This window comes from Odontesthes bonariensis, chromosome 2 (assembly GCF_027942865.1).
Source record: "Odontesthes bonariensis isolate fOdoBon6 chromosome 2, fOdoBon6.hap1, whole genome shotgun sequence".
NCBI lineage: Eukaryota > Metazoa > Chordata > Actinopteri > Atheriniformes > Atherinopsidae > Odontesthes > Odontesthes bonariensis.
Window position 1 is genome coordinate 23,646,620 of NC_134507.1, and position 12,939 is coordinate 23,659,558.

A 12,939-nucleotide genomic window follows, 5' to 3' on the forward strand; every position below is an offset into this window, starting at 1 on the left:
GGGTGGGGGGTGTTGGTGTTTGTGTGCAGTCAGTAACAATGTAGGTAGCATGATTCCACCTCATCTGGGTCACTTTAAGCATTCAGTTACAGTTCAGGCAAGTGTTCAGACAGGATCAGAAATGACTACAGTTTCAGAGAAAAATGCAGATTTGGGCCATGTCTGAAAGATCTGTAGCTGAGTTTAGACAGTGACACTCACCCTGTGCCATATATTTAGGCCAAATGTGGGCAATTTTCAGACCAGACATCCCTTACTGTCTTTGTTTAGGTTGGTGGGAGATGTTGTAGTATTATCCACATGAATGGCAAGAGTCGGTTTCCTCGCAGAACATCCCAATATAACGAGGTGCTATGTGTTATACACTTAATGTTGGTCATTTTAGTGTGTAATGTGGCTGATCAGTTTTCTCAAAGTCTTAGAATGCATTCTTAAATGCTGAATTCATATTGAGAATCTGCTCAAGATTCAAATTTGATTAACTATCCAACACATTTGTGATTTTGATTGCTCACTTACATATGACTAAGGGATGATGCAGCCACTGCCACGCTTCATTTTGTCTTTAGCATTCAAATATTTCTCTTAAAAATGGGCCTGATTTCCAACTTAAGCAGAAGATTGAATTGGGCCTTGATGAGGCTGCAGGGTGGCAGTGGAAAAAACGTAGAGAGCAGTCTTGTCACCTTGATGTGAGCTGCTCTGATAACATGAAAGATTAATCTGACATCAGAGATGGAAATATCAAAACTGACCAGTCTTAAAGGCACAACGACCTCAAACAGTCTCCTGACATTTGCTTTTGGAAAAATACATCTTTTTTTTTTTTTTTTTTTTTTTTCTGCTTCCTCTTTGTTTTCCAGTTTCCAGCCTGCCCTGTCCTCACTGTTCTTTCTTCTCTTTTTCCCTTTTCCTGTTCTCCTTTTTCCCACCCTCCTTCAGTAAAATCATCAAGGTGAAAGTAATTGACGACGAGGAGTACGAGAAGAACAAAACCTTCTACATAGAGATTGCGGAGCCTCGCCTGGTGGAGAGCAATGATACCAAAGGTCAGGAAGAGGGTGAGCCTCGCGACCCTGTGAATGTTGACCGTTGATCCCAGAGCGTCCGCCACTCTGCAGAAGCTGCATGTTCTCAACACAAGCAGGAACACAGGAGGAGATTTGACTTTAAATATTCCTCCTTTTTTCCTCCTGTTGCTCTCCTGCTGATGTGTCCTGACAGTGAACATGCAGCAGGCTGTGGGTCCCCTCATCTCACCACATCCGCAGCTCCACTTTGTGTTGTTTTTTTGTTGTGTATATACCTTGCCATGCCGTTTGTTTGCCATGCATGCATTCACCTCCTCCCTCTGTGTGTTTGTGTGCGTGTGTGTACGTGTGTTGTCCCATACAGGAAGAGCATAACCATTAGGATCTTAGACCGGGAGGAGTACAATAAGCAATCCTCCTTCTACATTCTGCTTGAAACCCCCCAATGGAGACGCAGCGGCAAGGAACGGACAGGTGTGACAGCCAATCGGCACCGAGAATGTACTTTAAAGTTTCAGTGAATCGGACCATTCCCAGAACAAAATCTCAGTATTTTTTAGCACTCATGTATTAAAAGACAACATCAAGGAATATTTTATGAAAGGAATATAAATCATATACTTAGATAATCCCTAACTAATGCATGATTCGTGATTAAGTAATGCCTGAATTAATGCAGGATGTTTCACAAAGGGTCGTTGCTCTCATCAATTTGTTGCCAAATTAAAACATCATCAGATTTTGAATGTTGATTAAATTACTTCATACTTGAATCGGTCTAAAACAAATTGGATGGTTTGGATTCAGTCATTGAACTTGGTTGCAGACCAGTATATTTGCTTAGCTTAGTCTGAAAGCAGAACACTGTCTATTCACATGAACATGAATAAAATTGCATGATTACACTTTTGAGAAAGAAACTCAGTTTACATTAAATTCATTGGCATCTATTTCAAATGATAAAACATGAATTAAGTAACTGTAAATTAACTTCTCTTAACTGATGATTCTGTCTGTTAACTAATTAAATCAGTAAGTTAATAATTAATGGTCAGCAAAAGGACTTCATGATGCATCCTGCATTTATTCATGCACTGAATCTCCACAAGTCGTGAATTAGTGAAGCATTATTTGAATACATGATATGTAGTTAACTGCTCCAAATTTTCCTTTTCAAGATGAGTTGTTCTGTGTTTAAATCCAACCTCACAACGGTAACCAATGTGGCTGGACAGAGAACGAGTGGCCTAATCTTGTACTTTACTGCCATTATAACTGCAGTGTGTTCATATTGGGGAAAAAGAAACTAAATGAAAACTTAGTTATTGAGTCTTACTATACAGGAAAAAACTGTTGGAGCAGCTTCCAGCTGGAAATGATGATATATTGTGGGTGGTGGTGAAACGCTCCAAACAGCACACCCAGAAAAAAATCAATTTAAAAAAACATTTTTTGGAGAGAATATTCTGTTACTTCTCCCAATTTTTAGTGGCTGTTATTCTAGTGTTGGGGTGGGTTCTAAAGATGTTAAAATAACTATTTGTTCTGAGTCGAAAATATTCGTTTATGTTGATGGATTCAAGTAATTATCACATTTTTGTTCAATTTACTGATTGTTTTACATATAAATATGTTGTAAAATGCACATGTTATATCCAACCACCAATTCAATATATTCAATTTATTCTTACATTTGACAAACAATAGCAACAAATCCTCAATTTTTGACACAAAAGAATAGCAGCTGAAACAGCTGATCGAACTGGGATTCATTTCTGCCAGCTGACTCCTCATTTTGTTTTGGTTTGCTCTTTATTTTACCAGGAATGCCCCTTTAAGATTGGAGATTTTTTTTTTTCTTACTGAAAGTCCTGGTCAAGATGGCAGCTTAAGGATAAATAAGCAATTTCACAAAAGTTCCTCATAAAAAAAGAGAATGTATTAAGCAAACGTTAGTAAACTGTGAAAAGACACAAGGAACGAAAAGGGAGAAAAGGCAGCCATACCAACTAAATCCAATCCATTTCTCAGCAACAGCTCTCCTTCAGGGCAGTTCTTAGAGGACCCCTTGAAAGTCAAGTAACAAACTGATGCAGGGTTACAACCGTGTAATAATTCAGATAAAATATAGTATAAATATGTGCATTGTAAATTGTGCAGAGTTATGTAGTGTGGCATTTTGAAATGATCATTTTTCCAACTCTCTTACTGGCTTACCAAAGTTACAAGAAGTGAAGAGACCCCAGATACAAGCACTGTCTTGTTTTCTAAAATTATAGCCCAGATATTAACACTTTATAGATGGAAAGGGAAAAAAAACTCTTGGCTACAAAACTACAAGAAATAAATGAAAGCAGCAGTTGCACTTGTACCATATGTCTGTCTAAGGTGACAAACACAGAGCTGCTTTCTCATGTTCAGTCATGTTCAAACAGGCTTGTTGATCTGGGAGTCGTTCCAAACTCACACTGGAGAGATACTGCTGCTCCCTTCTATATATCTCAATTTCTTTTCTTTTTTTTTTCCTTATATTTTTCTCCTCTGCTTCATAGGTACAAGTGGGAGTCACACCTGTCCCTTCCTTTACTTTCCTCTTCTTTCCCTTTTCTGTTCTTTGCCATTTCCCTCCTCATCTAGGCAGGAGTTCCTCATTCATTAAGGTCTGTTCTGTTCTGTGCTGATGTTTAAAATTGTTACATTTCCCTTCAATTACTCTAATACAGCTGGATTATAGATTGTTGGGAACAAAAATACATAGAGGTATGAACATACATGTTCCGAGGATGTTCATTGCAGGTTTGACAGTCATGTCAATGACATTTATGGACAGCTTACCTCCCTTCTCTCTATACATTCATCCATCCATCCATTTTCTATACCTGCTTAATCCAACTCAGGGCTGGAGCCTATCCAAGCTGTTATTGGGCGAGTGGCAGGGTACACCCTGGACAGGTCACCAGTCCACATAGACTCAAAGGAAACAAACAACCATCCACGTTCACACTCGCTCCTAGGAACAATTTATAGTCACCAATTAAGCTAACATGCATGTTTTGTTTTTTTTTGGGGGGGGGGGGGCGATGGGAGGAAGCCGAAGTACGTTTGAGGCGATGGTGCTAACCACCACACCACCATGCAGCCCCCACTCTCTGTAGTAAAGACTAAAATCGTAAGTTTGTTTCATCCCACAAGGGGAAAAGAACACATTATATAACATACATATCATAGCAAGAGAGGAGTTGGTCTCTTTCTGTAGCCACATTTTGAAAAGAAAATTTGAGTGACTGATCATCACTGGAGATCACAAATGTTTTTGTGAAATGAAATTCAAGAAAAACTACAGCAGAACTCTGTGTTTAATAGTAAAAGTGAAAGCATTTCCACTCACACAGTGGGAAAGGGAACTGAAGGTATTTGAACTAAACAGCTATGTAGCCTGAAAACAATACAGTGAGGATAATTAGGAAAAGGCTTCAATTAGCTAAGTAGCTTGGACTCCGGAGCAGAGAAAAAAGATGATGTGGTCTGAGTCCAGCTTTATCCTGTAATGGGCACACATCAAGGTAAAGAGAGTGGTGGATGAAGTGCTGCACCCATCATGCCTAGTGCCAACTTCACAAACCTGTGGGGAAAATGCTATGATCAGTAAGTTCTTTAGTTTGTCGGGCCCAAGTTCAGCAACATTATATGCCAAAAATTAGGTTTGCTGACTGCCTGAATATACTGAATGACTGATGTTTTAGATCTATAGATCTTTTCTTCCCTGATGGCATGAATATATACCAGTGTGACAACCTCAGAATTCATTGGGCTAAAATTGTTAAGTGGTTCAGGGAGCATGAGACATCATTTTCACACATTGATTTTCCACCACAGAGTCCAGACCTTAACCCACTGACAATTTTGGGAATGTGCAGTCAAACTGCCCCATCATCAGTCCAAGATTAGATTAAATAAATACAATTATGGACATAAATTAATATTCTGACATTGCATAACCCCGATGGAAACTATGCCACGGGGGAATATTGCCATTATCAAAGCTAAAGGTTTAGCTTTTTTGGCCAGGCAGTGTATTTTTATTTACACACCCTGTCCTTATTTCTGACTGAAGTTTTTGCACCTGATTGTTGCTGTCCACAAAGATGGCAACAAACTCAGGCTGCAGGCAGTTCCACAACACTTGGAACACGTCAAGAAAAATAATCGTTGCACTGCTACAGTCCAATAAGCTGCTGTGTAGCTGTAGTTAATGCTCCTTGTGAGCCTGGCTTTGATGTGATGGGCAGTGACTCTCACAATAATACAATAATTAAGCCATCCAAATGGCAAAATGATGTACTCCCTGCCCACATCATGCTCACAAGTCTGCATCAGTCAACACATGCAGACGTAAAAATCTTGAATTCATTATTCGTGTTTTCACATTAATAGAATTTTCTTTCTTTTCTAATACCATGTATTATAAAAGTTATACTAAAAACGAGATCATTTTGTAATTATTTGTTAACTTTACACAAAAAAAATATTTTCTATAGAAATTTTAGCTCAATTGGCAGAACTCCAAGGAAAGAATTAGAATTTTATAAAAGCACTTTGAGTTCAAGGTAAATCAGCTCATCAGTGTTTCAGGTTCCCGTCTAAAAAGAGTTTTATGCCATTAAACACACTTCAGCTCTTCTGGGTACACTCATTAAAATCAGCTCGGTCTCTGTCCCACACACTTACACACAGCAGTGCTATCAGTGTGTTAATGGCAGTGTGTGTTTACCAGCCATCAGCAGTGGTTATAGTTATCAAAGACAAAGGCTGGATATCCCATTATCACAGTCAGGAGATCAAACACACCTCCGGGACACACAGTGACAGACACACACGAGTGTTTTATGAACCAATCTGGGGGTTCTCTGTGCTAAATGAGCCCTACTTGGATCTTTATGGCTTTGGCCCATTTCTTTGTGTCCGGGTGCATGTGCATTTGTATACATTTGTCTGCATGTGTACACATTTTTCATTGCGTGCTTGTGTGCAAGTCACATGTCCATTTCTAATTGAAGGAAAGAATTTTGGATTGATCAATTTTGAGATCTTAATGAACTACTTTTCATAGAGAGTAGTGGAAATGTTATGTTGAAATACACGAGAGCATTAGAGTATTGCACTTTTTTAGTTTATGCAAAACAGCTTGTGATGTATTTAATGATTTATATATATAAACATTAGATTTCAGAATGCTTGTAATCTATAGGCAACTATAGTAAGTGATCAAGTGGTTAAGCTTCGTGGTTAAGCTATGTTTTATCATTCAAAATAAAAATTGTTCATGCTCTTAGGGCCAGATTTACTAAGCAAATTAGCTGAATTCCAATTCAGAAATGGCATAGATGACGTCATATTTCTGCATGTGACATTAGATTTCTTTATGATTCAAAATCAAACCGAACACGGGCGTTAGGAAGGGTCATCAATGCCCAAGATATGAAAATAATAAACAAAATCAAAAGAAGGCTATCACCATCGTCTTTATTTTATCCTTGAAATAGCTTTACACATTTTTCAAGAAAATATAAATATAAATTTGCCAGTGATTCCTGCCTTCTGGCCATTTGGTAACATTACACCAATAGTATTCAAAGTCTCACATGTCAGGCCTTGCCTCCTGTACACTTATTAGTTTCTGACTTTGTGGTGTGGTGGAAGCACTCGTACCTTAGTTTTAGGAGGATTTGACTTTTTTGTCTCAAATATATAAGCTATTATTTTTATAACGCCCTTCACAGAGCCTCGCCTGAAACTGTTAGGAGCCCACCAGAGAAGGCCCACCACACACTTTGTAAATCTGTGTTTGGCTATGTTCCTCTACGCTCAGAGACAATGTAGGTCAGAATGTGTGCATTGACATTTCAGCTATAAAAGGTATGGAGCCTTTTAATATGCAAAATAAACTGTACAGTGCTAACTTGACACGGCATCTTTTTTTAATGCCAAAGGAGGGTTTGCACCAGGTTTAATAAATCTTCCCCTTAATGTTTAAAAAGTCAGGTATAGATGGATCCATAGTGCTTACAAGTACTTCACGTGAAAAGAATGTATATGTGATCCAGTATGCATGTCACAAACCAACCTTTCTAACTGTCTACAAAGAGAAGATTATTGAATCAGCTGTGGCTAAGATCATGTTGTCCACATTTACTGCTTTTTCAATGCCTAGTATTTAAAATTCAAGTATCATTTTGAATTACTTCAGATGGCAGATATTTGTACACTCCAGGTTTAATTCTGCATAATTACCAACAGTGGTGACCTCTTTGCCCTCGGTGTTATATTTGAGTTTAATAAACTTGAGTTAATATATTCATTTATTCCGTGCTATAAATTTGCGTTTTTTAATAAAAACAGATTATGTTGTGAAAATATACTCAGTTCCAGGCTTCTGTCCCAAGATCCCAGTTAGTAATTACATGGGCTGGTCTTTTAGTAAATTAACTCAGAGTACTAAAGAGACTCTTGAAAGTAAAATAGATTTTACCCACTGCATTTTGGCACAGTCGAACATACAGTTTTTTTAGATAAGCTTTTAAGTATCCTTCCCTAGAGACAGCAGCTGAAAACGGACCGAAACAGCCACGTTTACTCCACAGTGTAGATTAGTGTGTGATTTTTGCCTTCAGATTGTCTTATCACAACAGCAGTGTAAGATTGAGAGAACAGCTCAGTCAGCTCTTCATATTGGAAACCAGTAAGGTCTTGTTTGATCTTTCAGCAAACCAGAGTTTATATATTAGAATATAAACCTTAGAGCCAAAAATAAAAGCCTGGCTCTCTTCTTTTATTTTACTCCTGTTTTGCTGTAAACTTGACAGGATTAATGCGCTGACTGAACAAGCACTCCATCTCACATTTTCTAAACTGACGCAAAGAGCTATACATCATGCAGAGTTAGAAAATGAAAAGGGAGACTGATATGAACATACAACATGTGAAAAACCATTTAGACACTCCTGACCAATAATAGAAGTAAAAGCATTGTAATATGCTTTAATTCATTGCACCAGCCTTTCAGTCCCAGTCCGCTTCCAGTTTATGCTGCTGTTGCTCATTTATTCCAAACAAAATGAAAAGCTGTTTGATTTTCCATAAATGATTTAATCCTCTTCTATTTCTGACCCAATTTCCCCTCAAGCTTCTTTCGGCAGCATTTCAGCAGACGTGAACTTGTATCCACCTCTGGTTTGTTTGTGCAGGTGAAGCTAGGTAATCTGACACCTTCTGATTGAGCTTAGGGGTGAACATTGCTTTTGAAGTTTCTGGATGAATATTGCAGGCCCTTCATTTGGTCCGGGGGAGCCTTAGGACAGAGGGAGGCAGAGGAGAGTTCACAGCAGCCTGTGAACCTCAGTTGGTCATCTGGCTGGGAGGAAGTGAAGCATGAGAGGGGGAAAACAGCTGCAAACACATGCACCCTGTAGAGGGTGTTGACCCCATGTCCTAATACACACAGTGCCAAACACGCACGGGCACACACGATATACACTGCCACGTGTCTCCGGACAAATCTAATATGGCAACATTGTTGTCCTCTCCTCATCTTCCTCTTACTTATTCCTTCTCTCTGTACCTTGTGTACGCAGTCACATTATGGGGACAAAATGCAAGTCTCAATCACATAAACCCCTCAATTTAAAATTAAAGGCTATAGGTTCAATGAGCAATAGTTATAATTACGGTTCGAAAAAGCCTCCAGAAAATGAATTTAAATGTTAATGCCTTCTGAAATCAGGGAAATGTTACTGTGTTGGTATGTTTATCAGTTGCTGCACGTGTGTTTAATTATGCAGTCGTACAGAACACCATTACTAACTTGGCATTGAATAAGATGGCGTCAAAACAACGTAAAAAATTATGATACGATGCTGTTTTATGATGCCAGTGTATGTGTTCACCAGCACTTCTTCATATTTAGTTTGATCATTAGTATCCACAAACTGTGATTTGTATTACTATAGCAAACAACATTAGACAGACATTTTAATGGGGTACTGCGAAATAGTGTCATTTACTCTGCCATTGTTAGGACCAGACTATGTAAATGAATTTGTCTTCATTGCAGTAATCTGCAGTTGATACTGAGAAACCTTCAAATTATCAATGATTAATGATCTTTGGATACTAATACAGCTGATGCATTTTATTAATAGAATATGCAATTATAATTTTTACATATGCAGTAGTAAATACTTTAGGAAACTCAATTTGAATTTAAATAAAGTTATAGAGGAGTTGGCTTGAATTTAGACCCATCTAACAAAGGCTGAAGACGGTGGATTGCTTTTGAGATTTTTTTTTTTAAACTGGAAAATTCTGTTAATTGATTACAAATTCATTCACATGAATCGGACTAAAAGTACTTTAGAAGTAGGTCTAAAGTGACTTTAAGCAATATATGTATAAAGTCATTATTAGCCCATTAGAAACTGATGCATTGTATGTGCGATTTCACCTTTAAAGAGTCGAGAGACGCACATGTCACAGAAGGCTTAACCTCTCAAATGGTTTTTATTTCATCTTTCTATTTGCCTCGGAGGCTGGACATAAACAAAATTTACTGTACAGCTTTAAGCTTTCCACTAAACCCTCAGGTTTTAGAAGGCTTTTTTAAAACCAAGTCACAACGAGTTATCTGAGTTTTTCATATATAACAATGTTCCAAATTTTTCATGCTTAACCTAATTTAAGCATGTTTTAAAGTCACAAGACAGCTCAAAAACATTCCTTTCCATTTAAATTTATAGATTATATGAACTGTTTGGAACAAATAATGTTTTTGTTAAGTGCTTAAGCTTCGTAAATCAAAAAAATAACAGCGTTAACATCACAATGTACAAAGCTTCAGGGCCCCTTAAGGGAAGGGTCACAGCAAATCTTTGCAAAAAGGTCATTATTCAATTATGAAGAAAATACGCTGGCCTTCACGGAAGCAGAGAAGCAAAGAGGACAGTTATACATAACTAGGGAGCTGCAGTCCACGCTATTGAGGCTAACCACCTGAATGTTTACCTGAAAGCAAAGGAGGGGGTGAAAAAAATCAACTGAGTGTCAAACTTCCATTAAGACAGCAAAACAAACTAACCCCAAATGTCAAGTGCATGGGATTATCTACCATAATGTAACAGCTGAATGTCAAACTGTAATTACTCCTCACTGAAAAGAGTAATCACATTAACATTCACAAAACAGCTATAATAACTAAAACGCATCAAGAGACAGTTCTTCAATAAGGGAATTTGAGTTGCAGATGGATTTTGCCTCTGTATTTGCTTGGACACTTGGCTGAGAACAGATGGGTGTAACAGTCCTTTGAGCAGTTAGTCTACTGTATGCAAATGTCAGTTTTGGTTGTTGGCAAAAGAATTATCAGCTGACGAGCACAGCACATCGCCATATTTACTTTTCCACTTGTAGTCAGTAGTGAAAGGTAATTATCACAGTCATCTCTTCAGTCATGTGATGGCTATTTGGTCATATATATATATGTGTGTATATATATATATATATATATATATATATATATATATAATATGTGTAAATATATATATTTATATATGTAAAATCCCTCACATTGCATTGTGAATGGGCACTGTAAAGGAATTCCCATGCTTGGGACTCAGATGCTCCTTCTCCTCGTCCTCTCAATTTACTCTTTATGATTTTCCTGTTCCTTTACAACTGTCTTCTATTCTTCTTTCCCTCCTCCCCCCTAAACGGTGCTGCGTCACGTCAAAGTCATGCATTTGTCGTAATTTCTTTGAGTAGATTTCATGAACGGAGAAAATTTGCTTCCCGATTACACCGATTGTGTTTTTTCCAATTTAAGGATGCCATACAGTAGGTGTGAAAAGAGATGATTCTTCCTCTTCCCCATTTTCTTATTCAAGATTCCCTTCCACTGTCTTTCTACTTTTTTTACCCTAATGTTCATCTTCTTCACCCCTTCTTCCTACTTCATGTTTGTTTCAACCTTTCACTTGACACGTTGTGTCATATTTCAATTGTTTTTTTGTTTTTTTTCATATGATGGACCCCATTTCCTCATACCCTCCTCTGCTCCCTTCATCTTTCTCTCACTTCTTCTCCTTCTCCATGGACAAACTTGTCAGCCTTATGGAAGTCTGTCAAGTCGACTTATCCTGCAACTTGTCGACTTTTTTCTGAGACTCCCAAACAGTGACAGTGCAACAACATATTCTTTAGCCTTCTCCTTCTTGTCGTCTGGTCTATGCCCCCATCTGTACTGTTTAATCCTGTCAAAGACCTTGTCCTGTCTCATCTCCTACACGTCTTCTTCCTCCAACCATCTACTAATCCCCCTCGTTGAGACAGCACAGAAATCCCCCCCTCTACTTCTCCTCTTGTGTTTTACAAGTTGACAGTCTGCAATGATGCACCCCCAACTCTTCCCTCATCTTCCTCTGATGACACCTGAATTTATCACACATGAAAATCCTTCTGTCAATTTTCCTCCACCTGTAGAGCTTCTCCTTTAGTACATTTTCCTCTTCTTCCTGTTGTCTTCCATCACTTCTGTTGAACTCAAGACTCCATCAAAACATGACAAGGTGTGAAATTCGACATAAATTATTAACACAGGCCAACTCCTGTCATCACATATTAGCCTAAGTTTAATCCAGACAGAGCAAAACATGTCCTACACTAAGGCTACGGCTACACGAAAACGTTTTTCACTAAACGATACTTTTGCTTATCGTTTGGCTGTCGCGGCCACACGGAGCCGGCGTTCCCACTACCCCAAAACGATAGTTTTGGAGAACGGGTTCCAGAGTGGGAAGATCTGAGAACGGCGCCGTTTCGTTTCCATTGTTACAGCCAAAACGGATTCGTTTACATCTGCTAGACCCTCCAGAAAAACGCAGGCATAAATCCTTGATTATGCGGGCTAAAATCCTTGATCTTGCGGGCTAAAGTCCTGGATTTTGCGATTGAATATGTGGGTTTTTTAATGATTTTATGCCGTGAAATTGCGAGACGTTGCGGAACTTGCGAATTATGCAAAAAGTTGTGAATTATGCAAAGTTAGAAAATATGCTGCTACTGAGTCATTTTAAAGACCTATGATAAACAAGCATACTGGAACCAGGTTACTTCACAGAAGGTTTTTTTTTTATTTTAGCAAAAGCAGTTTCACAATACATACACACGCGCGCGCACACACACACACACACACACTTCTCGGTCTCATTCTGTTTCATTTATTCTTTATTTGGCCAATTTCAAGCTTGTACGCTACTCACCTTGTTTCTGGTAGCCCTCGCAATGGTTTTGGAGGTTGATGCCTCGGTGAACGTCAACTGTCTGGCTTTGGCTTTACTTTCCGCAGCTGCAGAAAGCATTTTCAAATGTTTCGCGCTGGTAAAGTGGCACGTCACCGATTTTCTTTTATGCTCCAACACACAGTTGCACGGGGTGCAGAATAGTCTCCCCCCGCTTTCGTGCGAGACATCGGGCTACTGGTTTGCCCGGTCTTTGGCAGTAATGTGCGTCGGTAGGTGAGATCGATTAGCTTTTTTCATTTTGTCTCACGTTAATTTTCGACATTTTTTTTCTCTTCCCAACTTTATGCAGAAAAGTGCGGAGATTGTGAAATCAAGCGAATCCTGCATATTTCGCATATTTTGCGTGGAAAATGTGATTATTGCGGTGAATATGCGACTTTTTTGAAAAATATTGACCCCCGCATAAATCAGCGGTATTTTGCTGATTTTGCAATGAAATCAGCGATCGCAAAATCGCGTTTTTCTGGAGGGCCTAATCTGCGTCACAGCCACATGGCCAACGCCAGTGACGTATACACATACGTCAGTGACCAGAACAAAAAGCGGCTTCCATTCAA

General features: G+C 38.7%; 1 protein-coding gene across 3 annotated transcripts in view; it reads left to right on the top strand.

Annotated features, from left to right (window-relative positions):
* Positions 1–12,939, top strand: part of slc8a1b (solute carrier family 8 member 1b) — a 143,170-nt gene that overhangs the window by 92,615 nt on the left and 37,616 nt on the right. The window contains exon 5 of one of the 3 annotated variants that reach the window (XM_075479974.1): positions 943–1,061. In XM_075479974.1, coding sequence (XP_075336089.1) covers positions 943–1,061 — 119 coding nt within the window. Of the gene's footprint in view, positions 1–942; positions 1,062–1,395; positions 1,506–12,939 lie in introns of all 3 variants that reach the window. The other 2 variants (XM_075479992.1, XM_075479983.1) reach the window with 2 other exon arrangements.